At 45.5% G+C, this 26,194-nt stretch overlaps 2 protein-coding genes across 2 annotated transcripts; one reads left to right on the top strand and one right to left on the bottom strand.

The window, feature by feature from the left end:
* Nucleotides 1–596: 596 nt before the first annotated feature.
* Nucleotides 597–6,076, top strand: LOC141104696 (uncharacterized). Its single transcript, XM_073594371.1, has 5 exons — nt 597–784; nt 874–1,031; nt 1,204–1,273; nt 1,429–1,564; nt 3,760–6,076. The coding sequence occupies exons 1-5, from the start codon at nt 671–673 to the stop codon at nt 5,403–5,405; spliced, it is 2,124 nt and encodes a 707-aa protein (XP_073450472.1). The 5' UTR covers nt 597–670; the 3' UTR covers nt 5,406–6,076.
* Nucleotides 6,077–15,493: 9,417 nt separating this feature from the next.
* LOC141104707 (uncharacterized) lies at nt 15,494–20,960 on the bottom strand. Its single transcript, XM_073594395.1, has 8 exons — nt 20,878–20,960; nt 18,917–19,014; nt 18,436–18,570; nt 18,222–18,345; nt 18,008–18,105; nt 17,724–17,927; nt 17,125–17,260; nt 15,494–16,811 (listed from the first exon to the last, which is right to left on the bottom strand). The coding sequence occupies exons 2-8, from the start codon at nt 19,007–19,009 to the stop codon at nt 15,835–15,837; spliced, it is 1,767 nt and encodes a 588-aa protein (XP_073450496.1). The 5' UTR covers nt 19,010–19,014; nt 20,878–20,960; the 3' UTR covers nt 15,494–15,834.
* Between the last annotated feature and the right edge of the window lie 5,234 nt (nt 20,961–26,194).

Here is a 26,194-nt window from a genome sequence, read left to right as displayed (position 1 = left end):
GGAGAGGTGAGGAGGATTCTGGGAATTCTGGGACATTATCCAGTAACAGACAAGGGATGTGTCTGGATGGTGACTGTATCATTGTGTGTGTCAGGTTCCTATAAGGTGTCAGGATGTCACTGTCTATTTCTCCATGGAGGAGTGGGAGTATTTAGAAGGACACAAGGATCTCTACAAGAACGTCATGATGGATACACAAGACAATGACAACAATGCACATGATCAGGTAGATGATAAACAATTATTGGTAGTTATAATTTTTATTACAAGCATGCACTACAATGAATGTTGCCTTATATATTTCGAATGGAAACATCAAGGTTATGAATAACAGTATTCAAGAAGAGTATGAAGAGGAGGAGGATGGTGTGGTGGGGGGACCTTCAGATGGACATGAGGATGTTATGGAGCCATATGATAGGAGAAACCCACCAGAGAGATGTCCTTTTCCTCTGTATTCCTGGGATTCCACACAGGAAGGTCACCTAATCCCTCACCATCATCAGGTAGATGATTACAATTATTGGTAGTTATGATTTAAACGTTTGTTAAAATAAATGTTGTATTTTATATTCAGAGTGGAAACCTCAGGGATGATAACATTGTTAAAGAAGAGTATAAAGAAGGGGATGTAGAGTATGTTGTGATAAAGGAGTTTTCGGAAGGATATATGGAAATCACAATGGAGTCGCCTAATACCAGGAACCCACCAGAGAGATGTCCCCGTCCTCTGTATTCCCAGGATTCCACACAGGAAGGTCACACCATCCCTCACCATCATCAGGTAGATGAGGAACAATCACTGATAGTATCATTAGGATCTGTACATTATCTGCATTGTTACCATTGATGTAATTTTTCTTATATATTCAGAGTGGAGACCTGAGAGATTCTAATATTACTGTTAAAAAGGAGTTTAAAATGGCGGACGAGGAGTATGGTGTGATGAAGGAGTTTTCTGAAGGACACAAGGATCTGTACGAGAACATTATGATGGAGCCACCTAACACCAGAAACCCACCTTATCGTCTGTATTCCTGGGACTCCACACGGGAAGGTCACATCATCCCTCACCATCATCAGGTAGGTGGAGTTGAGGGTCGGGAACATAAAGTGATTGAAGTATAGAGAGGAGGATGAGGAGTATGGTGTGATGGCGGCATTTTCAGGGCACAAGGATATGTTGGAGCCACCTAATACCAGGAACCCACCCCATCCTCTGTATTCCCGGGATTCCACCCTGGAAGGTCACACCATCCCTCACCATCATCAGGTAGGTGGAGTTGAGGGTCGGGAACATAAAGTGATTGAACACTCTGACATGTGGAGATGATGTGTGGACTCTACAAGATGATATTTTCTATGTGATCTCACATCATAAATACTTCTATGTTACAGATGTTATTTTCTGCCATTCTGTTGGTTTAGGGTGAAGATCTGATGAACCTGAAAGTTGAGGGTGAAGTAGAAGAGACGTATGTGAGGGATGATCACCAATATACGGAGGAGGCTGGAATGACGAGGACATTCATAGAGGAGGACACTTCTACAGAGATCAGCACAGGTGACCCATAATATAGTCTTCTTTTATCTCTGATCTGTTACCGCACACTGATTGGTCCAGAGCTCAGTGATATCAGCCAATAATAGGTCAATAATGGTCACCTCCCCCATTCTGTTACTCGTTGTGCACGTTCGATCTTTTCTCTCAGTTTCAGGCTTGGTTTATCAGCCTATGCCCGGGACCCTAAGTCTTTGACCATTTGGTTCTGTTTCGAAAGTGGAGGGTATCCCAGTATGAACTCTAATCATCCTCTTTAGTAGAGCACACCTGACCCAGCGCCTAGGCTTGAGGTTCTGCGAACAACACCCAATCCTGATTGGTTCCCTCACTTTCTGACAAAGCTGCATGAACACAGCAGTGATCGGAGAGGAGGACCAAAATCCCTTTTCACCAGTTAACCACTTAAGGACCGAGCCTCTTTTCGAGATTTGTTGTTTACAAGTTAGTTTTTTTTTTGCTAGAAAATTACTTAGAATCCCCAAACATTATACATTTTTTTCCCCCTAACACCCTAGAGAATAAAACGGAGGTCGTTGCAATACTTTCTGTCACACCGTATTTGCGCAGCTGTCTTACAAGCGCACTTTTTTTTGGAAAAAATACACTTTTTTGAATTAAAAAATAAGACAACAGTAAAGTTAGCCCAATTTTTTTTTTTTATATTGTGAAAGATAATGTTACGACGAGTAAATTGATTCCCAGCATGTCATGCTTCAAAATTGCGCCCGCTCGTGGAATGGCGACAAACTTTTACCCTTAAAAATCTCCATAGGCGAATTTAAAAAAAAATCTACAGGTTGCATGTTTTGAGTTACAGAGGAGGTCTAGGGCTGGAATTATTGCTCTCGCTCTAACGATCGCGGCGAAACCTCACATGTGCGGTTTGACCACCGTTTTCATATGCGGGCGCTACTCACGTATGCGTTCGCTCCTGCGCACGAGCTCGGCGGGACAGGGCGCATTTAGAAAAAAAAACAAAAACATTTTTTTTCTTATTTTACCTTTTTTTTTTTTTTTTATTTATTTTTTTTTACACAGTTTTTAAAAAAAAAATATCACTTTTATTCCGATTACAAGGAATGTAAACATCCCTTGTAATAGAAAAAAAACACGACAGGACCTCTTAAATATGAGATCTGGGGTGAAAAAGACTTCAGATCTCATATTTACACTAAAATGCAATAAAAACAAAAAGAAAAAAATTTGTAATTTAAAAAAAAAAATGGCCCTTTACGGGCCCTGGAATGTTATGGAGACGGGTGGGGGCCATCTTCCCCTCACTCGTCTCCATACCCAGCAAGGGTGAAGATTCGATCGCCTCCGCCGCTGCCGACGGCTCCGGTAAGTGGGGGGTGGCCCTCTCCCGCCGACGATAAAAGTGATCTCGCGGCCAATCCGCCACAGAGACCACCCTTTATCTGAAAGCGGACCGCCAGCCGAACAAGAGGATACCGGGGTTATGGCCCTCTCCCGCCGACGATAAAAGTGATCTCACGGTGAATCCGCCACAGAGACCACCTTTTTATCTGAAAGCGGACCGCCAACCGAACAAGAGGATACCGGGGTTATGGCCCTCTCCCGCCGACGATAAAAGTGATCTCACGGCGAATCCTCCACAGAGACCACCTTTTTATCCGAAAGCGGACCGCCAACCGAACAAGAGGATAACCGGGGTTATGGCCCTCTCCCGCCGACGATAAAAGTGATCTCACGGTGAATCCGCCACAGAGACCACCTTTTTATCTGAAAGCGGACCGCCAACCGAACAAGAGGATACCGGGGTTATGGCCCTCTCCCGCCGACGATAAAAGTGATCTCACGGTGAATCCGCCACAGAGACCACTTTTTATCTGAAAGCGGACCGCCAGCCGATCAAGAGGATAACCGGGGTTATGGCCCTCTCCCGCCGACGATAAAAGTGATCTCGCGGCGAATCCGCCACAGAGACCACTTTTTATCTGAAAGCGGACCGCCAGCCGATCAAGAGGATACCGGGGTTATGGCAGCTAGCTGCTGCCATAACAACGATATCCCTCTTTGAAGTAAGGACGTATATCGGTGTTGTAAGTTGTCCAACTGGTTGGGTCAACCACAGAGAACATCTCCTCACTCATATCTACCTGATCCAGATGGAATCTTGATGGAAGTGAACTAACCCTCTCATATCTATTGATGATGTTTTTATATTTTTCCAGGACACGCCATGGAGAAACCCTCAAAGGATCGTCTCACTTTATCTCCAGGTTGTAGAATAGAAGATGAGGACATCACAGGAGATTGTGGAGGAGAAAAGACAATGATCTCCACTATGGATGGTGGACTTCACAGTGTGGATAGACCATGGAATCCCTCTGACTCTGAGGAACCTCGTATTGTGAGGGGTGGGGCCGGAACACGAGGAAAGAAGAAACTCTCCTATCCTGAATGCGGGGAAAGTTCTAAACCAAGTACTTCTGTACATCGGAGATCCCGCACGGGCGAGAAGCCTCATTCCTGTCTTAAGTGCGGCAAATATTTTCCTTTTAAATCCAAACTGGTCAGGCACCAGCGATCGCACGCGGACGAGAAGCTTCATTCCTGCCGTGAGTGCGGGAAACGTTTTCTTTACAAATCAGAACTGGTCACCCATCAGAAGTCTCATTCGGGCGAGGAGCTGTATCCCTGTACCGAGTGCGGGAAATGTTTTCCCTTTAGATCCAAACTGGTCAGACATCAGCGATTGCACACGGCCGAGAAGCCGTATTCCTGCCCCGAGTGCGGGAAACGTTTCCTTTATCAATCAGAGCTGGTCAAACATCAGAAATCTCACACGGGCGAGAAGCCGTATTCCTGCCCCGAGTGCGGGAAAAGTTTTTCAAGGAAGTCCCACCTTTACTCGCATCAGAGTTCTCACACGGGCGAGAAGCCGTATCCCTGTCCTGAGTGCGGGAAATGTTTTTCACGGAAGTGGAGTCTTTCTGCCCATCAGAGATTACACACGGGTGAGGCACTACATTCCTGTCCTAAGTGCGGGAAATGTTTCGTCTATAAATCCGAGCTGGTCAAACACCAGAGATCTCAGAAGTGCAAGAAGCTGTATTCCTGTTCTGAGTGCGGGAAAAGTTTTCCTTTCGAATCAGAACTGGTTATACACCAGAGGACTCACGCGGAGGAGAAACCCTATGCCTGTCCCGAGTGCGGGAAATGTTTTCCTTTTGAATCAGAACTGGTTATACACCAGAGGTCGCACACGGAGGACAAACCCTATTCCTGTCCCGAGTGCGGGAAATGTTTTTCACGGAAGTGGAATCTTTCTGCACATCAGAGATTGCACACAGGGGAGAAGGTTCATTCCTGTCCTGAGTGCGGGAAACCTTTTCTTTACCAATCAGAACTGGTCAAACATCAGAAATCTCATACACGCGAGAAGCCGCATTCCTGCCCTGAGTGTGGGAAATGTTTCTCGCGGAGGTGGAATCTTTCTTCACATCGGAGAACACACACGGGCGAGGCACTACTTTCTTGTCCTAAGTGCGGGAAAAGTTTTTGCCAGCAATCGGAGCTGGCGAAACACCTGAGAGCTCACACAGGCAAGAAGTCATTTTCTTGTTCTGAGTGCGGGAAAGATTTTCTTTATAGATCGGGACTGTCCAAACATAAGAGGTCTCATACGGACGAGAAACCGTGTTCTTGTCCTGAGTGCGGGAAATGTTTTCTTTATAGGTCAGAACTGGCCAAACATCAGAAGTGTCACACTGGCTCGAAACCACATTCCTGTCCCGAGTGCGGGAGATGTTTTACGCGGAAGTACAATCTTTATAGACACCAGAGAAGCCACGTGGAGGAGAAGCCGTATTCCTGATGTGTGCAGGGAATGTTTTTCATGCATGTTCACTCCTTATGAACATCGGAGATGCTCAACGAAGGAGAAGCCAGGTTACCAACCTGAGTGCGGGAGAGTTTTTTTTTTTTTTCAAAGATGACCCTCCTGTGTTATCCTGGATCTCAAACAACCCTTATGAACTGTTGGTGTCTCCAGTGCAGAAAATGCCTTCAACACATAGGGACATACACCCCACAAAACTTGGCTAAGGACTTCTGGTTGAGTCCCTCAAGAAGTGTAGTCTGATCTCCCTTGCACTTCATCTGAGAGTGGAAGGAAGAAATGGTGGTGGGAAAGGAGATCGATTATTGCTTGTGGATGAAGAGCAGGCGAGATCAGATTATTCCTCAAGACAAACCTCTTCAGTAGGCCACAATTATCCTTTGTCAGTTAAATGATCAAGATGTGCCTTCAAGTTTGTATTAAATGTTTTTTGTTTTATTTTTTTCTATTTTTAACACAAGTAAGGCATATAGATTTTATTTGATTTTTTTTCACTTTGTGCTTTAGTGTTTTTGGTAGTTGTGTAAGGACCCGGCGCTCCCCCTTCTTCTAAATCTCAGGACATCTGTTGTAGACTCCATTGATGAGTCCATCAGTTCATAGACCTGTCTATCATTCCACCCGTAGTTTCTCCTCAGCACCATCACCACCTCCAACCACAAGATCATCTTTCTTCCTCACTTTCACATCACATCTAACATAGAGAAACCCCCCTTCATCTTCTCTACCTCCCATTTTCCTCTAAACAAAAGGATCAGCATGAATACAAACAGCCCAGTCTTGTGAGGAGCCAAGCCGTGTTTCTGGAACTCCGACCACATGTCCAACCACAAGATCCTCTTTCTTCCTCACTTTCACATTACATCTAACATCGAGAAACCCCCTTCCATCTTTTTTACGTCCCGTTTTGCTCTGAACAAAAGGATCAGCATGAATACAAACAGCCCAGTCTTGTGAGGAGCCAAGCCGTGTTTCTGGAACTCCGACCACATGTCCAACCACAAGATCCTCTTTCTTCCTCACTTTCACATTACATCTAACATCGAGAAACCCCCCCCTCCATCTTTTCTACGTCCCGTTTCCCTCTAAACAAGAGGATCGGCATGAATGCAAACAGCCCAGTCTTGTGAGGAGCCAAGCCGTGTTTCTGGAACACCGACCACATCTCCAACCACAAGATCCTCTTTCTTCCTCACTTTCACATTACATCTAACATAGAGAAATCCCCCCTCCATCTTCTCTACGTCCCATGTCCTTCTGAACAAGAGGATCGGCATGAATGCAAACAGCCCAGTCTTGTGAGGAGCCTGTGATAAGTTCATCAGTTCATAGACCCATCTATCATTCCACCCATAATTCCTCCTCAGCACCATCACCACCTCCAACCACAAGATCATCTTTCTTCCTCACTTTCACATTACATCTAACATAGAGAACCCTCCCCCCCTTCATCTTTTCTACCTCCCATTTTCCTCTAAACAAAAGGATCAGCATGGATACAAACAGCCCAGTCTTGTGAGGAGTCAAGCCGTGTTTCTGGAACACCGACGACATCTCTAACCACAAGATCCTTTCTTCCTCACTTTCACATTACATCTAACATAGAGAAATCCCCCCTCCATCTTCTCTACGTCCCATGTCCCTCTGAACAAGAGGATCGGCATGAATGCAAACAGCCCAGTCTTGTGAGGAGTCAATGATAAGTTCATCAGTTCATAGACCCATCTATCATTCCACCCATAATTCCTCCTCAGCACCATCACCACCTCCAACCACAAGATCATCTTTCTTCCTCACTTTCACATTACATCTAACATAGAGAACCCTCCCCCCCTTCATCTTTTCTACCTCCCATTTTCCTCTAAACAAAAGGATCAGCATGGATACAAACAGCCCAGTCTTGTGAGGAGTCAAGCCGTGTTTCTGGAACACCGACGACATCTCCAACCACAAGATCCTCTTTCTTCCTCACTTTCACATTACATCTAACATAGAGAAACCCCCCCTCCATCTTCTCTACGTCCCATGTCCCTCTGAACAAGAGGATCGGCATGAATGCAAACAACCCAGAATTGTGAGGAGCCTGTGATAAGTTAATAAGTTCATAGACTCATCTATCATTCCACCCGTAATTCCTCCTCAGCACCATCACCACCTCCAACCACAAGATCATCTTTCTTCCTCACTTTCACATTACATCTAACATAGAGAACCCCCCCCCTTCATCTTCTCTACCTCCCATTTTCCTCTAAACAAAAGGATCAGCATGAATACAAACAGCCCAGTCTTGTGAGGAGTCAAGCCGTGTTTCTGGAACACCGACCACATCCAAGATCCTCTTTCTTCCTCCCTTTCACATTACATCTAACGTAGAGAAACCCCCCTCCCCTCCAACCTCCCTATGTCCCATGTCCCTCTGAACAAGAGGATCGGCATGAATGCAAACAGCCCAGAATTGTGAGGAGCCTGTGATAAGTTAATAAGTTCATAGACTCATCTATCATTCCACCCGTAATTCCTCTTCCGCACTATCACCACCTCCAACCACAAGATCATCTTTCTTCCTTACTTTCACATCACATCTAACCTAGAGAAACCCCCCTCCATTTTTTTTATGTCACGTGTCCTTCTAAACAAGAGGATCAGCTTGCATACAAACAGCCCAGTCTTGCGAGGAATCAAGCCGTGTTTCTGGAACACTAACCACATCTCCAACCACAAGATCATCTTTCTTCCTCACTTTCACATCACATCCAACATAGGAAAGATGGAGAGGGATTTCTCTATGTCCTGTGTCCCTCTTAACAAGAAGATCAGCATAAATACAGCAGCCCAGTCTTGTGATGAGCCAATGATAAGTTCATCAGTTCATAGACCCATTCATCATTCCACCCGTAATTCCTCCTCTCCACCATCACCACCTCCAACCACAGGATCATCTTCTTTCAGATCACATCTAACATAGAGAAGCACGTTCCATTTTTTTCTATGGACCGTGTCCCTCTAAACAAGAGGATCAGCCTGAATACAAACAGGCCATTCTTGTGAGGAGTCAAGCCGTGTTTCTGGAACACCGTCCACAACTCCAACCACAAGATTATCTTTCTTCCTCACTTTCACATTACATCTAACATAGAGAAACCCCCCTCCATCTTTTCTACGCCCCGTGTCCCTCTAAACAAGAAGATCAGACTGAATACGAACAGCCCAGTCTTGTGAGGAACCAAGCCGTGTTTCTGTTACACCAACTAAATCACTATATTAAGCACCAAAATGTGACTAAATAAGTTGAGAATACCCTCTTATTTTTAATTTTTGCTTGTTTGTTGGTTCTTGCTCAATAAAAAGCTTTTTAAATATTTAATGTTACCTTTGTATTATCTTTTTCTCTATACGAGCTCCTTCTCTACATCTGATTTCCAAAGGTTAATGGCTGAAGGTGTGACGAGGGATCCTGGGGAGGCTGAGGCAACTGAGATAGGAAGCTGAATGTCCAGACGGTATTGTGGCGGTTGCACTATTAGATTCTACTAATGTCACCAGAATGTGATGATTATACAGTCAGCCTCACCTTGCGCTGAGGTTTTCTGTCTTGAGGGACTCAAATCTAAGTGTCAGTAGACTGAGAATGATTGTGATTGGGCCAGGTTGATCCTTTACACATTAGCCACCGCCATGTGTTTGAACAGAAACATACACCGTACACAGAGTCCATTTTTTAAAATTCCGACTTTGAAAAAGTGTTTATTTCACTTGCTACCACAGCCAGACAGGGATGTAACAGTTTACACTACGGTATTTCTTCACAGAGGCAACGTTTTTAAAGTGGGCACCAAAGCCTTAAGGCTCGTTACCTCCAAAATGGTTCTAAAGCCTTAAAGTATAACTAAAATAAATAACTTTTTTTTATTTTTATGTTTTGGATGGAGTGGAGAGGGATTAGAACACCTGTCAGGTTTATATTGCTCTCTGTGCCCCTGTTAAGGAGATCCATCCTCTCTATTTGTCCTGATCACTATTATCATTGAAAGTGAAAGAAAATCAGAAAAGTAATAGAAGGGAAATCTTCCAATAGGGACACTAGATCTGGTGACGGGGGGGGGCAAGAAATTCCCTTTAATTTGCAGGGATTTCCTCTCACTTCCTGTTTCCTCTTGGGCATGGAGTTCACCAGAGCTTCACAGGTTGTCGCTGGAGTCCTCTTCCCCTCCTCCATGAGGACATCACGGAGCCGGGGGATGTTATAGACCTTGCACTCCTCCACCTTCCATTTCAGGATGCCCCACAGATGCTCAATAGGGTTTAGGTCTGGAGACATGCTTGGCCAGTCCATCACCTTTACCCTCAGCTTCTTTAGCAAGCCAGTTGTCATCTTGGAGGTGTGTTTGGGGTCCCTCAATGAACTGTAGCTCCCCAGTGGCGGCAGCACTTATGCAGCCCCAGACCATGACACTCCCACCACCATGCTTGACTGTAGGCAAGACACACTTGTCTTTGTACTCCTCACCTGGTTGCCGCCACACACGCATGACATCATCTGAACAAAATAAGTTTATCTTGGTCTCATCAGACCACAGGACATGGTTCCAGTAATGGACACAGCAGCGGGACTCGTGAGCGAGCATGCAGGGTGCCCCCAGGGAAAGCGGGGGCACCCGATTGAAGAGGAGGATTGAGGCTGCTCTGTGCAAAACCTTTGCACAGAGCAGAAAGGTATAACATGTTTGTTATGTTTATTAAAATAAGAACCAGAAGGTTTACAACCCCTTTAATGCATTCTCTGCATTAGGGTAAAAAAAAAAACTTTTGTGTCCAGGAGCTCAGACCTGCCAAATGTAACAGTATTTTATTGCCCATGTCGAGGGTGTTGCAAAACGATCTCTACCCAACCAAGGGATCCAAAGGGTTGTGGTAGAGATGTGTTGAAGAGAATTTTTTTTAAGACCCTTAATGGCAACTATCCTAAATACATCTATATTTTCATCTTTTAGGGGTGACAACATCTTATTTAGAAGAATGACATTATGGTTTATTAAACACCAAATATGATAAAGATTGTATGCAGATTTCTTTTTGAAGATCTAATTGCCTTAGTAGCTTTCTTGGACCTTTTTAAATCAGTAGTGTTTGTTGTCTAATTCATTTTTTTTTCTCTTATCCCTTAGTGTAACCACTTTTTTTTTTTTTTTTTAAGGTAACTCTGTTACAGAAAGAGTTATATGGATTAGAGATGAGAATCTGAGATGATATTTAGTCAAAAACCACAGATGTGTATTTCTCACTAGACTGTTTACGACAGGACCATTTATGGCAGGGCATCATTAGGATTCTTGGTCAGTGGAAGGTTTTGACATCTCAGCATTTTCTTCTCAGCTTGTCTGCATTTTATCAAACCTTTGTCAGATGTGTCACCTTCCATGACTTCCTAGCGTAGACATGAGATTTAGGTCCGACTGTTTTTGTTACTCGATTGCAAATTTTTTGGAAAACTAGGGTTGCACTTGTGTGGCACAACTCTCCTATTCTCTCCACACAGTTTGGTGTTCTTCAGACCTATTGTCACGTTTCCCTTTTTTGTTTGAAGGTCACACGGGAAAGATTGCAAGTCTTTTCCAAGGCAATTGACTTCTGTGGGCTCTGCTTGCTGGAACAATCCTTCTGCATTGCTATATTTTCTTCCCTTGTGATTTATAAGTGTAGCGCCCTCTAGTGTGTGTGCTAGAAGTTAGTGTGGGCAAAATATAGTTTAGCTCAGGGCTAAGCCTGAGCTATGGAATCTAGGTCAGGGTTCATTGAAGCTCAGGGCTGGGTGACTTATCCTGACAGCTCTCTGGTGCCTCATCCCTGGTCTAAAAGGTGTCAGGGCTGGGCTCAGCCCTTCCTTCTCTGAGCTGGCCGCTCAGCTGTTGGCTAATTGCCAGCTCCTATCTCTCCACAGTTACTTAGCTGTTGATATCCTGCTCGTCAGTCCTGCCTACTTAAGCCGTCCAACCGAGAGGATCTCTGCCTTCGCCTTAGTCAACATCACAGACGCTCTCCTGCATTCCTGTTAAAAGACTTGCTTGGCTGACATCCCTTCTGGCTCCAGATCCTGCTTGCTGTTTTACTACGCTCATCTCCGGCTCCCTGACGTTAGGCTTGTCTGACTATCCATTCATGTTCCTGAACTCTGGCTATGTTTTGACTAAGTTTTTGTTCGATTCACTTTTATTATTAAACAAGTGTGATTTAACGGTACTTCTGTCTCGGTCTGATTTAATGGTTTCTGACAGAAGGTTGGAGAATCTTCTAGAACTAGAGGGTGGGGGTTAAGAGGAGCTGCCTAGAATATTTATGGAGCATTGGCCAATCCTCAGCAGTGGGCTGGCAGGGGACTGAGAACTCCATAAATAGAAATGGACCATGCCAGCAGGGGCAGTTGGGTGGAAGATGGAGATACAGTGTTGAGGCTGTTGGTGCCCCCCAGTCTGCGGGGGGGTGTCCTGCCTTGGGCTGGATCTCGGGTGTTGGAAGGATCCTGCCAAAACACACGAGAGGAGGTCTTCCTGGAAGCACTGGAGCAAGAGGACAGAGTGAGCAGTGCAGCACTGTTGGGAACTAACAAAGGTGGGGGGGGTGTAGCCTGTCTCCCTTGAAGACAACAGTGGGTTTAAGTCTTCTATCCTTCCCTGAGAGATCTTCTGAGAGTCAGCTTGGTGGACTGGTGTTGAGGGACAGCCAGGTTGGCTGGTGAAAAAGGCAGCTGCAGCCGGGTTGGTTGGTAGTGCCTGGAGAAGTGGTGCTGGGATCAGTGGCCACAGAGGAGAAGTCGCAAGCTGTTTCACTTCACGTGTGCTACACTTAAAGGGGGCTACAAGTTCCTGCCTGTAATGGGCTATTGCTGATCTGGCAAGGAGTCTGTTAGATCCTTCAAGAGTGATTCAGCTGAAGCTAACAAGGGGGAAAGTGAAGAGGAGACTGTATATCGATGTATATAAGAAGTTGTCCCTGAAGTCAGGTGGACATCCCATAACCCTTCCATCCCTATCCAAGTTATGAACCCTCTAAAAAATAACGAAAAACAAAGCCACAGACTCTTCTCTGGGTGCTTGTAAAGATTTGGTGTGCTTGGTTGTGCAGGAGTTGGGGGGGGGGGGATCCCTGTTCACCTGCAGCTCCTACGTTGGGGTGTCCTACAAATGGGTCTATGAACTTAGAACATCGGAGGGTGCGAGTTGGGTCCTTCAACAACTTCAGGGCGGAAAAACCAAAAACATAATGCAGAATTTTTAAAGAATGATATTAAAACCTACAGTATATGTCTCACTTGTGCTGGAAACTTTAAAAAAAAAAAGAAGAAACATAAACCTCAAAAGGGTACGCTTTTATTAATGGACTTACAGGGGATACTTTATATCCACTTCAATACCGGGCACTCCCATTCCCCTTTCTGCCAAGGCCAATTTTCAGCTTTCAGGGCTCTCAAACTTTGAATGACAATTACGCGGTCATGTAACATAGTACACTTATGACATGTTTATTATTTTTTTTTACACACAGAGCTTTCTTTTGGTGGTATTTAATCACTACTGAGGGGTTTTATTTTTTTGCTAAACAAATAAAAAAAGACTGAAAATTTTGAAGAAATAAAAAGTTCTTCTTCGTTTCTGTTATAAAATTTTGTAAATAAGTAAGTTTTCTCCTTCACTGCACCAATGAGGTGGCACTGAAGATGAGGTACTAATATGTGGCACTGGTGGGCACTAATAGGTGGCACTGATAGGCAGCACTGATGGGCACCGATGATGAAGCACTAATATGCAGCACTGATAGGTGGCACTGATGATGAGGCACTAATATTTTTTTTTTTCTTTCTTTTGGTGGCATTTGATCACCTCTGGGAGTTTTCAGTTTTTGCAATACAAATAAAAAAAAAAAAAAAAAGACCGACAATTTTGAAAAAAAAACAAAAAACGCTTTTCTTTATTTCTGTTACAAAACTTTGTAAATAAGTAATTTTTCTCCTTCACTGACGGCGCCGATTGCTAGACACGTGCAATTCGTTTCGTTCCGAATTAATTTTTTCTGTTTTTTTTTTCCCGACAAATTCGTTAATTTGGAAACGTCCGAATTAACGAAAACCCGTTTAAATAATTTTTACGAATATTCTAAAATTCGTAAATTCGAATATTTGAAAATCCGAAAATCTAAAATAATAACGAACTATTTAATTTATAGGTATTGGAATTCCCTTTTAAGTTTGGCTGTTAGTGAGCGCGACGAATACGAATTTATCCGAAGTTACGAATTATCCGACGTTATGAATGCCGCATCTAAACGAATGGAATGGAACAAATTAATAACGATAATAACAAAAACGTTTTATTATTATTTATTATTGATTTGTTCCGTTCCATTTGTTGATGCGGCATTCGTTATTTCGGATAATTCTTAACTTCGGATAAATTCGTATTCCTTGCGTTCACTAACAGCCAAGTTTGAAAGGAAATTTCAATACCTATAATAGTTGTTATTTAGAATTTTTGGATTTTCTTTCTTATTTACAGATTTTCGAATTTACGAATTGCGATCATAACGAATGACTCAAAAAACGAAGGAAAAAAAAAAAAAAAAAAAAACGAATAAAACAAAAACTAACAAATTTTTCGGCAGTGCACGTCTACTGATTGGCACTGATGAGGCGGCACTGATTATGGGGCACTTATATGCAGCACTGATAGGCGGCAATGATGGGCACTCATAGGCGGCACTGATGATGAGGCACTTATATGCAGCACTGATGGGCACTGATGGGCACTCATAGGTGGCACAGATAGGTGGCACTGGTGATGAGGCACTTATATGCAGCACTGGTGGGCACTCATAGGCGGCACAGATAGGTGGCACTGGTGATGAGGCACTTATATGCAGCACTGGTGGGCACTCATAGGCGGCACAGATAGGTGGCACTGGTGATGAGGCACTTATATGCAGCACTGGTGGGCACTCATAGGTGGCACAGATAGGTGGCACTGGTGATGAGGCACTTATATGCAGCACTGGTGGGCACTGATAGGTGGCACTGATGGGCACTCATAGGTGGCACAGATAGGTGGCACTGGTGATGAGGCACTTATATGCAGCACTGGTGGGCACTCATAGGCGGCACAGATAGGTGGCACTGGTGATGAGGCACTTATATGCAGCACTGGTGGGCACTGATAGGTGGCACTTATATGCAGCACTGATAGGCGGCAATGATGGGCACTCAGGTGGCACTGATGATGAGGCACTTATATGCAGCACTGGTGGGCACTGATAGGTGGCACTGATGGGCACTCATAGGTGGCACTGGTGATAAGGCACTTATATGCAGCACTGGTGGGCACTCATAGGCGGCACAGATAGGTGGCACTGGTGATGAGGCACTTATATGCAGCACTGGTGGGCACTGATAGGTGGCACTTATATGCAGCACTGATAGGCGGCAATGATGGGCACTCAGGTGGCACTGATGATGAGGCACTTATATGCAGCACTGGTGGGCACTGATAGGCAGCACAGATAGGTGCCACTAGTGATGAGCCACTTATATGCAGCATTGATAGGCAGCAATGATGGGCACTCATAGGCGGCACTGATGATGAGGTACTTATATGCAGCACTGGTGGGCACTCATAGGTGGCACAGATAGGTGCCACTGGTGATGAGGCACTTATAGGCAGCACGGATAGGCAGCACTGATAGATGGCAGTGTCAGGCAGCACTGATCAGGAGGCACTGGCAGGCATCATTGATGGGCCATTCCTATTGGGCATTGATTGGCATCCCTGTTGGTCCTGGGTGGGCATCCTTGGGGGGGGGGGCTGCACTGATAAACAATCAGTGCAGACCCCCCTGTCAGGAGAGCAGCTGATCGGCTCTCCTCTACTCGCACTGAGCCCCCGGTTCACACTGCTGTGGCTTCAATGTCACGCAACTTCGGCGGGACTTCTATACAACTTCTTTAACACGTTCTTTTAATAATCAACGGTACAAAGAATATACATTTGGATTAATTTATTTCATAGTAACAAACTGTGGTAATATATCTGCATTTATTGTCAGGTAAATGTGAGATCTTACATGTAAAAATGTCATATTGACCACTTGCAGCCAGCAGGTGGCACTCTCCAAGCTAATGGAGCTGAAGGTGCTGGCTGATACCTACAGCACTGAATGGGTTAGCCCAGCTGCGTAGTCTGATCTCCATGCTTTTCATCCACAAGTTGTTTCTAGCGTCTCTCATTACAATTTCTTCTTCTGCAGGGAAGATCAGACCTACGCGAGGGACTGAAACATGCGCCCTCGGACACGCGTGTTCCCTGTCTGACATCCATGATACACGGCAAAATATTTCTTTCCACAGAAGACACGCAACATCCTGCTATGTCTTATGGGTTGTGTGGGTTCTCTGATGCCTGGAAACCAGGGATTTCCTCACAAAACATTTCCCGCACTCAGGGCAGGAATACGGCTTCTCCCCCGTGTGTGACCTCTGATGCATAGCGAGATTGGATTTGCATACAAAACGTTTCCCGCACTCAGGACAGGCATACGGCTTCTCCCCCGTGTGGGACCTCTGGTGCGTCGCTAGTGCCGATTTATTATTAAAGCTTCGGTCACACTCAGGACAAGAGTAAAGCTTCTCCCCCGTGTGCAACCTCTGGTGGGCAGAAAGGTTGGACTTCTGAGAAAAACATTTCCCGCACTCGGGACACGGATAGGACTTCTCCCCTGTATGGGACCTCTGATGCGTAACCAGTTCTGATTGATGAAGAAAAGCTTTCCCGCACTCTGGGCAGGAATTAATCTTCTGACCCGTATGTGACCTCTGATGGACAGTAAGATGATATTTACGTGGGAAGGTTTCCCCGCACTCAGGACAACAATAGGGCTTCCCACTGGCGTGAGATTTCTGATGGGTGACCAGTGATGATTTAAAGGGAAAATATTTCCCGCACTCAGGACAGGAATGAAGCTTCTTACCCATGTGCAGTCTCTGATGGACAGTAAGATGATATTTATATAGGAAAGATTCCCCGCACTCTGAGCAGGAATGAAGCTCCTCACCCGTGTGAGATCTCCGATGTACAGAAAGACTTAATTCAGAGCTAAAACTTTCCCCACATTCTGGACAGGAAAATGTCTTCTCCTCCTGAATTCCACCACCATCCCTCACAGTAGGAGGTTGCTCAGAGTCGGAGGGATTCCATGGTCTATCTACACTGTGAGGTCCATCATAGTCCATAGTGGAGCTCATTGCTTTTTCTCCTCCACAATCTCCTGTGATGTCCTCATCTTCCATTTTACAACCGGGAGATAAAGTGAGACGATCCTTTGAGGGTTTCTCCATGGGGTGTCCTGGAAAAATATAAAAACATAATCAATAGATATGAGAGAGTTAGTTCACTTCCATCAAGATTCCATCTGGATCAGGTAGATATGAGTGAGCAGATGTTCTCTGTGGAGGTCCCAACCAGCTGGGACTCTTCCCCTCTTCAGTCAAAGGGCCTTTGGTCCTCCTCCCAGATCACTTCTACATTTACACAGCCTTGTCAGAAGAGCAGGAACCAATGGGGACTGGGAGGTCCGTGCTCTTTACACAACCTCAAGTGTAGGCCAATCAGTGAGCAGTAATAGAGCAGAGATAAGAGAAGAATATATTATGGGTCACCTGTGCTGATCTCTGTAGGAGTGTCCTCCTCTATGAATGTCCTCGTCATTCCAGCCTCCTCTGTATATTGCTGATCATCCCTCACATACGTCTCTTCTACTTCACCCTCAACTTTTACGATAATCAGATCTTCACCCTAAACCAACAGAATGGCAGAAAATAACATCTGTAACATAGAAGTATTTATGATGTGAGATCACATAGAAAATATCATCTTGTAGAGTCCACACATCGTCTCCACATGTCAGAGTGTTCAATCACTTTATGTTCCCGACCCTCAACTCCACCTACCTGATGATGGTGAGGGATGGTGTGACCTCCCTGTGTGGAATCCCGGGAATACAGAGGACGGGGACATCTCTCTGGTGGGTTTCTGTTACTGGATGACTCCTTCATGGTGTCCTCATACAGTTCTTTGTGTCCTCCTGGAAAGTCCATCACACCATCCTCATCATCCTCCTCTTTTATCTCTTCTTTAACATCAACTTTAGAATCTCTCAGGTTTCCACTCTGAATATATAATAAAAATGACATCAATTGTAACAATGCAGATAATGTACAGATCCTAATGATACTATCAGTGATCGTTCCTCATCTACCTGATGATGGTGAGGGATGGTGTGACCTTCCTGTGTGGAATCCCGGGAATATAGAGGACGGGGACATCTCTCAGTTGGCTCCTTCATAACATCCTTATAGAGATCTGTTTGTTCTTCTTCGGAAATCTCCATCACCCCATAATCATCATCCTCTTCTTTAAATTCTTCTTTGATAATGATATTAAAATCCAAGAGATTTCCTTTCTAAATATATAATAAAACATTTATTAGAACAAACATGCTTGTGTATAAAGTATAACTATCAGTGATTGGTCCTCATCTACCTGATGATGGTGAGGGATGGTGTGACCTTCCTGTGTGGAATCCCGGAAATACAGAGGACGAGGACATCTCTCTGGTGGGTTCCCATTACTGGATCCATCTGTAGGAAACACACACACTGACTGAATACATTGTTTCTGTGTGTTTATCAGATGATGGGGGATCTAGGTGGACCCTCCGTACTGCTCTCTCCTTTACAATAAAGTCTCCTCTTACCCGGTGATGTGAGGGGCGGCTGATTGTCCATCATGACGTCCTTGTAGAGATCCTTGTGTCCTTCTAAATACTCCCACTCCTCCATGGAGAAATAGACAGTGACATCCTGACACCTTATAGGAACCTGACACACACACACAATGATACAGTCACCATCCAGACACATCCCTTGTCTGTTACTGGATAATGTCCCAGAATTCCCGGCACCGCTCACCTCTCCTGTCAGCAGCTCCATCATCTTCTTGGTGACTTCTAGAATCTTCTCCATGTTGTGTCTCTCAGGTTTTAGGGAGTCACATGGAGGCACTGTGATGGTCATATGATCACCTGACTTCACAAGAGGAAATCTCTGTATTGAAGAACCAATAGGAATATCATATTAGAATCCCAGAATCCTCCTCACCTCTCCGGTCAGGTCTGTGTTTTATTAATAGAGATAAGAGTGATGTCATGTGACCTCCCAGAATCCTCCTCACCTCTCCGGTCAGGTCTGTGTTTTATTAATAGAGATAAGAGTGATGTCATGTGACCTCCCAGAATCCTCCTCACCTCTCCGGTCAGGACTGTGTTTTATTAATAGAGATAAGAGTGATGTCATGTGACCTCCCAGAATCCTCCTCACCTCTCCGGTCAGGTCTGTGTTTTATTAATAGAGATAAGAGTGATGTCATGTGACCTCCCAGAATCCTCCTCACCTCTCCGGTCAGCAGGTAGATGATCTCCAGGGTGAGGTTTAGTATCTTCTCAGTCATGTGACTCCGGTCCTCCTCCATCCTCAGTGATGTCATGTGATCTGTAGATGGATAGCAGAGAATTATCTGGACTGTACTGGTTGCACACTATTAGGATGAAGACATAAGGGGGTTCATTTGAGGGAAGATTTTATGCTCAGTTACTCCCAGTTCTATCCTATTGCCCGGAGTTAGAGACACATTTTGGTCTGCTTTGTTCTGTGTTTGTTCTTTTTCTTGGGCCTTGGAACCCATGATCGCTTTGGTCTTATTATTGGATGTAAAGTCTATTGTGTTTCTGAACTGTCTATTTTAACGATGTTGTTATCCTCAGCATTACTGTGAGGTCATTGTAGGGTCAGTGTGATGTCATAAGATGTATTGACTCTGAATAGAGCCCTTTTGTGCTGAATGGGCTGCCCTACACTCGACAAACGCTCCAAAGAAGCTTGTGTGCCTTTTTGGTCAATGAGCTTGGCACATTTTTAAGCGTGAGTCTGTTTGCCATGTTTGGGGTGCCATTATTAATGAATGCCACCGCAAGCGCATGCGCGACAAACAATTAGATGTGAATGAAGCCTAAATGCCAATTCCTTCCCTTGTCTGCTTCTGTTTGTAAACAAACTGGCTGGGGGGAACATGACAATCATGTTTGGTCATTGACGAACAGCTATGATCACCAGCCAGTTGGTTGACATTCAGCAGCAGTTTGAGGAGCCATCATTTGTGTTCACAAAGTGAGCATCAAGCATGGGGGAAAAAATGTGGGGATCCGCTCTAAATTCTTACTAGACCCTTATAATAAAGGAAACTCCTTCCAGAATATAGAGGGGAACCCCCACATTTTTCTTTCATCGGGTCCACCTTTAGGATAAGGGTCTGGTATGGATATTAGGGTGACCCTACATGGTTTTCTTGTTTCTTCTGCAGGACATAGGGCCTTCTATGTTTTAGGAGGGGTTCCATGCTAAAAAAAAAAAAAAAAGTGGAGCCCCCCCCAAAATCTATACTAGACCCTTATAATAAAGGAAACTCCTTCCAGAATATAGAGGGGAACCCCCACGTTTCTTTCATCGGGTCCACCTTTAGGATAGGGGTCTGGTATGGATATTGGGGTGACCCTACATGGTTTTCTTGTTTGATTGTTTCTTCTGCAGGACATACGGCCTTCTATGTTTTAGGAGGGGTTCCATGCAAAAAAAAAAAAAGTGGAGCCCCCCCAAAATCCATACTAGACCCTTATAATAAAGGAAAATCCTTCCAGAATATAGAGGGGAACCCCCACGTTTCTTTCATCTGGTCCACCTTTAGGATAGGGGTCTGGTATGGATATTGGGGTGACCCTACATGGTTTTCTTGTTTGTTCTGTAGGACATACGGCTTTCTGTGTTTTAGGAGGGGTGCCATGCAAAAAAAAAAAAAAGTAGAACCCCTCCCAAAATCCATACTAGACCCTTATGCCTGTTAAGTTGTTGGAGGCCAGGTTCCTCATCCGCACATTCCTAGCCAAGATATGTAAGGATCCACGAAAGAGGAATCTGAAAGTTCCTTTATAGAATAAGGTGGCCTCCAACTATCCAATCTTCCCGAAATAAATGAAGCAGTACATAGTATTCCTAGTTACTTATTAAAGGAAAACTAAAATAAATACACACACTGTAACAAAGTTCTTTATTTCAAAAAAGGAAAAACTAAAATTCTCGTTATTCAAATCCATCATCAATCATGTCATCCAGCAATGTAGATCCATCATCAATCACGATGAATGGTGTCCTGACCCTGAAGAGGTTAATATATGGATACTATATATATATATATATATATATATATATATATATATACTGTATGTGTAGCCGTATTTGCTGGTGATAGAAGATGATGCAATGGAGGTTGCTTAGTATAAGTAGAAAATAATATCTTATTACCTCCTCTACTGCCAGTTCCAGTGATGTCTCCAATCTTCTTCCTCCCGACTCACCTCTCACCTGGAACTTCCTATTTATACCTGACATCACTTCCTGTCTGTACCTGACATCATTTCCTGTCTGTACCAGACATCACTTCCTGTCGGAGCAGCAGTGAGATCACCACCTTGTGGAGTTCAGAGGAACTGCAGCCCTAGGGAAACATCTCGTAGTGTGAACACGGCCTTGTGCTGTGTATGTACTGTATATCCTTATAGATGGGGTCATCTCCACTCCCACCAAGGGGGAGAGAAATAGATTACTGCCTAGTCTATGTGACGGGTCTAATGATAGCGAGGATTTATTGTACAAAGCTGTACCAGTACACAATGCCTCAATTGATTAATTGGCCCTAGTAAATACAGGGCTGTCTTTTATATTGCTTGGACCCTGGGCAAACATTTTCTTGACAGTGATGATGGTGGGGATGGGATCAGTGACAGTGCTGGTGGGGGGGGCAGTGACAGTGCTTGGTGGGGGGGACCGTGACAGTGCTTGGTGGGGGGATCAGTGACAGTGCTTGGTGGGGGGATCAGTGACAGTGCTTGGTGGGGATGGGATCAGTGACGGTGCTTGGTGGGGATGGGATCAGTGACGGTGCTTGGTGGGGATGGGATCAGTGACAGTGCTTGGTGGGGGGGGGCAGTGACAGTGTTTGGTGGGGGGGACCGTGACAGTGTTTGGTGGGGGGATCAGTGACAGTGCTTGGTGGGGATGGGATCAGTGACAGTGCTTGGTGGGGGGATCAGTGACAGTGCTTGGTGGGGATGGGATCAGTGACAGTGCTTGGTGGGGATGGGATCAGGGACAGTGCTTGGTGGGGGGGACAGTGACAGTGCTTGGTGGGGGGGGATGGGATCAGTGACAGTGCTTGGTGGGGATGGGATCAGTGACAGTGCTTGGTGGGGATGGGATCAGTGACAGTGCTTGTTGGGGATGGGATCAGTGACACTCACTTGCTTTTATCTGTCAGTCAGTGTCCACACTAGGGTGGCCACCTCATCCCTTTAACCACTTACCGACCGGCTCATGTATCGGCACTTTGAAGATGGATATCTCGGTAACGGCAGCAGCTGCTGCCACAACCGAGGTATCCATCTTTACAGGACCCGGTTCTGTGTACGATAATGGTGGTCTCTGTGGCGGGTTCGCCGCGAGATCACCGTTATCGGCAGCGGGAGAGGTGCCAACCCCCCTCCCACCGCTTACCGGAGCAGTCGGTAGCGGCGGAGGCGATCGAGACCTTTCTGTGCCTGGGTATGGAGACGAGTCAGGCTAAGATGGCCGCCACCCGTCTCCATACCATTGGACGGCTGAAGCGACGTCATTATGTCAGCTCCGCCCACTTTTCTTAAAGGCATTTTTTTTTATGTCATTTTTTCAGACTTTTTTTTTTTTTTTTTTTGCATTTTAGTCTAAATATGAGATCTGAGGACTTTTTGACCCCGATCTCATATTTGAGAGGACCTGTCATGCTTTTTTCTATTACAAGGGATAGGAATAGGAATAAAATAGGAATAGGAATAGGAATCTTGTAATAGGAATAAAAGTGGCAAAATTTTTTTTTTTAAACAGTGTAAAAATAAATAAAATATTGTAAAATAAATAATAAAAATAAAAAAACTATTTTTTTAAACACCCCCCTCCCGACAAGCTCGCGCGCAGAAGTGAACGCATACGCGAGTAGCGCCCGCATATGAAAACGGTGGTCAAACCACACTTGTGAGGTATCGCCGCAACCAGTAGAGCGAGAGCAATAATTCTAGCCCTAGACCTCCTCTGTAACGCAAAACATGCAACCTGTAGAATTTTTTAAACGTCGCCTATGGGGATTTTTAAGGGTAAAAGTTTGACGCCATTCCACGAGCGGGCGCAATTTTGAAGCGTGACATGTTGGGTATGAATTTACTTGGCGTAACATTATATTTCACAATATAAAAAAAATTGGGCTAACTTTACTGTTGTCTTATTTTTTTATTCAAAAAAGTAATTTTTTTTCCAAAAAAAGTGCGCTTATAAGACCGCTGCGCAAATACGGTGCAAAAAAAAGTATTGCAATGACCGCTATTTTATTCTCTAGGGTGTTAGAAAAAAAACAATATATAATGTTTGGGGGTTCTAAGTAATTTTCTAGCAAAAAAACCTGTTTTAAACATGTAAACACCTAAAATCCAAAACGAGGCTAGTCCTTAAGTGGTTAAACCCGAACACATATGAATTACACGGGTTCTGAGGCTAATTTAATGCAGATAAGGCACCAAGTGAGTTTAATTACCACCTTAATCAGCCACAGAACTTGTGTAATTAATATGTGTTTGGGTTTAAAAGGGATGAGGTGGCAACCCTAGTCAACACAGTTCCCCCTGCCTGCATGGGAGAGGGGGAGAGAGAAATGGTGGGGTGGGGTGGGGGGGGGTTAGAGAAAAAGGGTGAGAGAGAAAAGGAGATGAGAGAAGGCGAGAGAGAGAGGGGGGGGGGTGAGGGAAAAAGAGAGATGGTTAGAGGGGGATGAGAGAGAAAAGGAGATGAGAGAGGGTGAAAGAGAAAAGGAGATGAGAGAGAGAGGGTGAGAAAGAGGGGGGTGAGGGAAAAAGAGAGATGTTTAGAGGGGGGTGAGAGAGAAAAGGAGATGAGAGAGAGGGTGAGAGAGAGGGAGGTGAGGGAAAAAGAGAGATGGTTAGAGGGGGGTGAGAGAGAAAAGGAGATGAGAGAGGGTGAGAGAGAGGGAGGTGAGGGAAAAAGAGAGATGGTTAGAGGGGGGTGAGAGAGGAAGGGTGAGAGAGAAAAGGAGATGAGAGAGAGAGGGGGGGTGAGGGAAAAAGAGAGATGGTTAGAGGGGGGGTGAGAGAGAAAAGGAGATGAGAGAGGGTGAGAGAGAAAAGGAGATGAGAGAGAGAGAGGGGGGTGAGGGAAAAAGATAGTTAGGGGGGTGAAAGAGGAAGGGTGTGAGAGAAAAGGAGATGTGAGAGAGAGAGAGAAAGGGGGGGGGGGAAGAGAGATGGTGAGAGAGAAAAGGAGATGAGAGAGAGGGTGAGAGAGAGGGGGGGTGAGGGAAAAAGAAAGATGGTTAGAGGGGGGTGAGAGAGAAAAGGAGATGAGAGAGAGAGAGAGAGGGGGGGAGGGAAAAAGAGAGATGGTTAGAGGGGAGTGAGAGAGAAAAGGAGATGAGTGAGGGTGAGAGAGAAAAGGAGATGAGAGGGAGGGTGAGAGAGAGAGAGAGGGGGGGGTGAGGGAAAAGAGATGGTTAGAGGAAGGGTGAGAGAGAAAAGGAGATGAGAGAGCTAGGGTGAGAGAGAGAGAGGGGGGCGAGGGAAAAGAGAGATGGTTAGGGGGGGTGAGAGAGAAAAGGAGATGAGTGAGGGTGAGAGAGAAAAGGAGATGAGAGAGAGAGGGGGGGTGAGGGAAAAAGAGAGATGGTTAGAGGGGGGTGAGAGAGGAAGGGTGAGAGAGAAAAGGAGATGAGAGAGAGAGGGGGGGTGAGGGAAAAAGAGAGATGGTTAGAGGGGGGGTGAGAGAGAAAAGGAGATGAGAGAGGGTGAGAGAGAAAAGGAGATGAGAGAGAGAGAGGGGGGTGAGGGAAAAAGATAGTTAGGGGGGTGAAAGAGGAAGGGTGTGAGAGAAAAGGAGATGTGAGAGAGAGAGAGAAAGGGGGGGGGGGGAAGAGAGATGGTGAGAGAGAAAAGGAGATGAGAGAGAGGGTGAGAGAGAGGGGGGGTGAGGGAAAAAGAAAGATGGTTAGAGGGGGGTGAGAGAGAAAAGGAGATGAGAGAGAGAGAGAGAGGGGGGGAGGGAAAAAGAGAGATGGTTAGAGGGGAGTGAGAGAGAAAAGGAGATGAGTGAGGGTGAGAGAGAAAAGGAGATGAGAGGGAGGGTGAGAGAGAGAGAGAGGGGGGGTGAGGGAAAAGAGATGGTTAGAGGAAGGGTGAGAGAGAAAAGGAGATGAGAGAGCTAGGGTGAGAGAGAGAGAGGGGGGCGAGGGAAAAGAGAGATGGTTAGGGGGGGTGAGAGAGAAAAGGAGATGAGAGAGGGTGAGAGAGAGAAAGAGGGGGGGGGGTGAGGAAAAAAAGAGAGATGGTTAGAGGGGGTGAAAGGGGAAGGGTGAGAGAGAAAAGGAGATGAGAGGGGGAGGGGGAGAGAGAGAGGGGGGTGAGGGAAAAAGAGAGATGGTTAGGGGGGGTGAGAGAGAAAAGGAGATGAGAGAGGGTGAGAGAGAAAAGGAGATAAGAGAGGGAGGGTGAGAGAGAGAGAGAGAAAGGGGGGGTGAGGGAAAAGGAGAGATGGTGGGGGGGTGAGAGAGAAAGTGAGAGAGAGGGAGGTGAGAGAGAAAATGAGATAAGAGAGAGAGGAGGTGAGAAAGAGGGGATGGTGAGAGAGAGAAGGGGGAGAAAGGGATGGGAGAGAGAGGTGGTGTGAGATAGAGAGGGGGGTGAGAGAGAGAAGAGTGAGGGAGGGGCGTGAGAGGGGTAGGATTAGAGATTCCTAGCCCTGTCTGCAGTCTCTCCTGTGCCTCCCCGTCCCTGTCTGCAGGTAGGTGTGTGTGCGGTACCTGGCATACCAGCAGGGGGCAGGGTCCTTTCTTATTCTGGGTGATCTGCTCCTTCCTCTGCTCTGGAGTCCCTGGCTGTTTGCACTCCCGCTCTTCCTTGTCCTCTGGGCTCCTGGTCAGCCTGTCCTCAAGGCGGCTACTGCTGTTGTTGTCGGCGCCGCGGGGCGGGAGGTTGGAGGAGTCCAGGCTTTGGGAGGCGCCAGGGATTCTGCGCCCGTTGCTGCTCACCTTTCAGGGGGGGTCAGGATGCGGTGGAGATCTTCTCCCTCCTGGGCTTTTAATCCTAGCCGCCCTTGATTTTCACCTTCCTTCTGCTCCCACTGCCAGCAGAGCGGAACCCTCCAAGACAAGGGGCTCCAGGGTCAGCAGCTTTGGGCCCCACAACAATGACTGGGTCTGGGGCAGCTGCCCCTTATGCCCTGCATTAGATGGCCCTGAGTGTGTATGTATATACAGTATATATATATATAAATATATAAATGTGAGTTAGGGACCTTAGATTGTAAGCTTTTTGAGAGCAGGGACTGATGTGCACGTACAATATATGTGTAAAGCACTAAGTAACTCGACAACACTATATAAGAACCTGTAATAGAAATAAAAAAATAACATAATGGCCCCTTTTTTCATATCTGTCACTAAGAGCATCCCAGTCTCATCGTGCCTAGTCTATGTAATGAGTCTAATTATACCAGGAATTTATGACAGGGATTTACACAGCATCCAATAATA

Source organism: Aquarana catesbeiana, linkage group LG08 (genome assembly GCF_042186555.1).
Source record: "Aquarana catesbeiana isolate 2022-GZ linkage group LG08, ASM4218655v1, whole genome shotgun sequence".
Lineage (NCBI taxonomy): Eukaryota > Metazoa > Chordata > Amphibia > Anura > Ranidae > Aquarana > Aquarana catesbeiana.
Note: the sequence above shows the minus strand (reverse complement) of the source record. Positions and strands in the feature narration are given on the sequence as shown.

What these genes read in the sequence shown, in the direction of transcription:
- LOC141104707 (XM_073594395.1), bottom strand. Translation starts at nt 19,009, where the DNA reads ATGACATCACTGAGGATGGAGGAGGACCGGAGTCACATGACTGAGAAG. An exon ending in CCATCCCTCACCATCATCAG is followed by an intron (nt 17,928 to 18,007) that starts GTAGATGAGGAC and finishes TTATATATTTAG; the next exon opens with AAAGGAAATCTCTTGGATTT. An exon ending in TCCTACAGAGATCAGCACAG is followed by an intron (nt 16,812 to 17,124) that starts GTGACCCATAAT and finishes ATATTTTTCCAG; the next exon opens with GACACCCCATGGAGAAACCC.
- LOC141104696 (XM_073594371.1), top strand. Translation starts at nt 671, where the DNA reads ATGGAAATCACAATGGAGTCGCCTAATACCAGGAACCCACCAGAGAGA. An exon ending in AGAAACCCACCTTATCGTCT is followed by an intron (nt 1,032 to 1,203) that starts GTATTCCTGGGA and finishes ACCTAATACCAG; the next exon opens with GAACCCACCCCATCCTCTGT. An exon ending in CCATCCCTCACCATCATCAG is followed by an intron (nt 1,274 to 1,428) that starts GTAGGTGGAGTT and finishes CTGTTGGTTTAG; the next exon opens with GGTGAAGATCTGATGAACCT.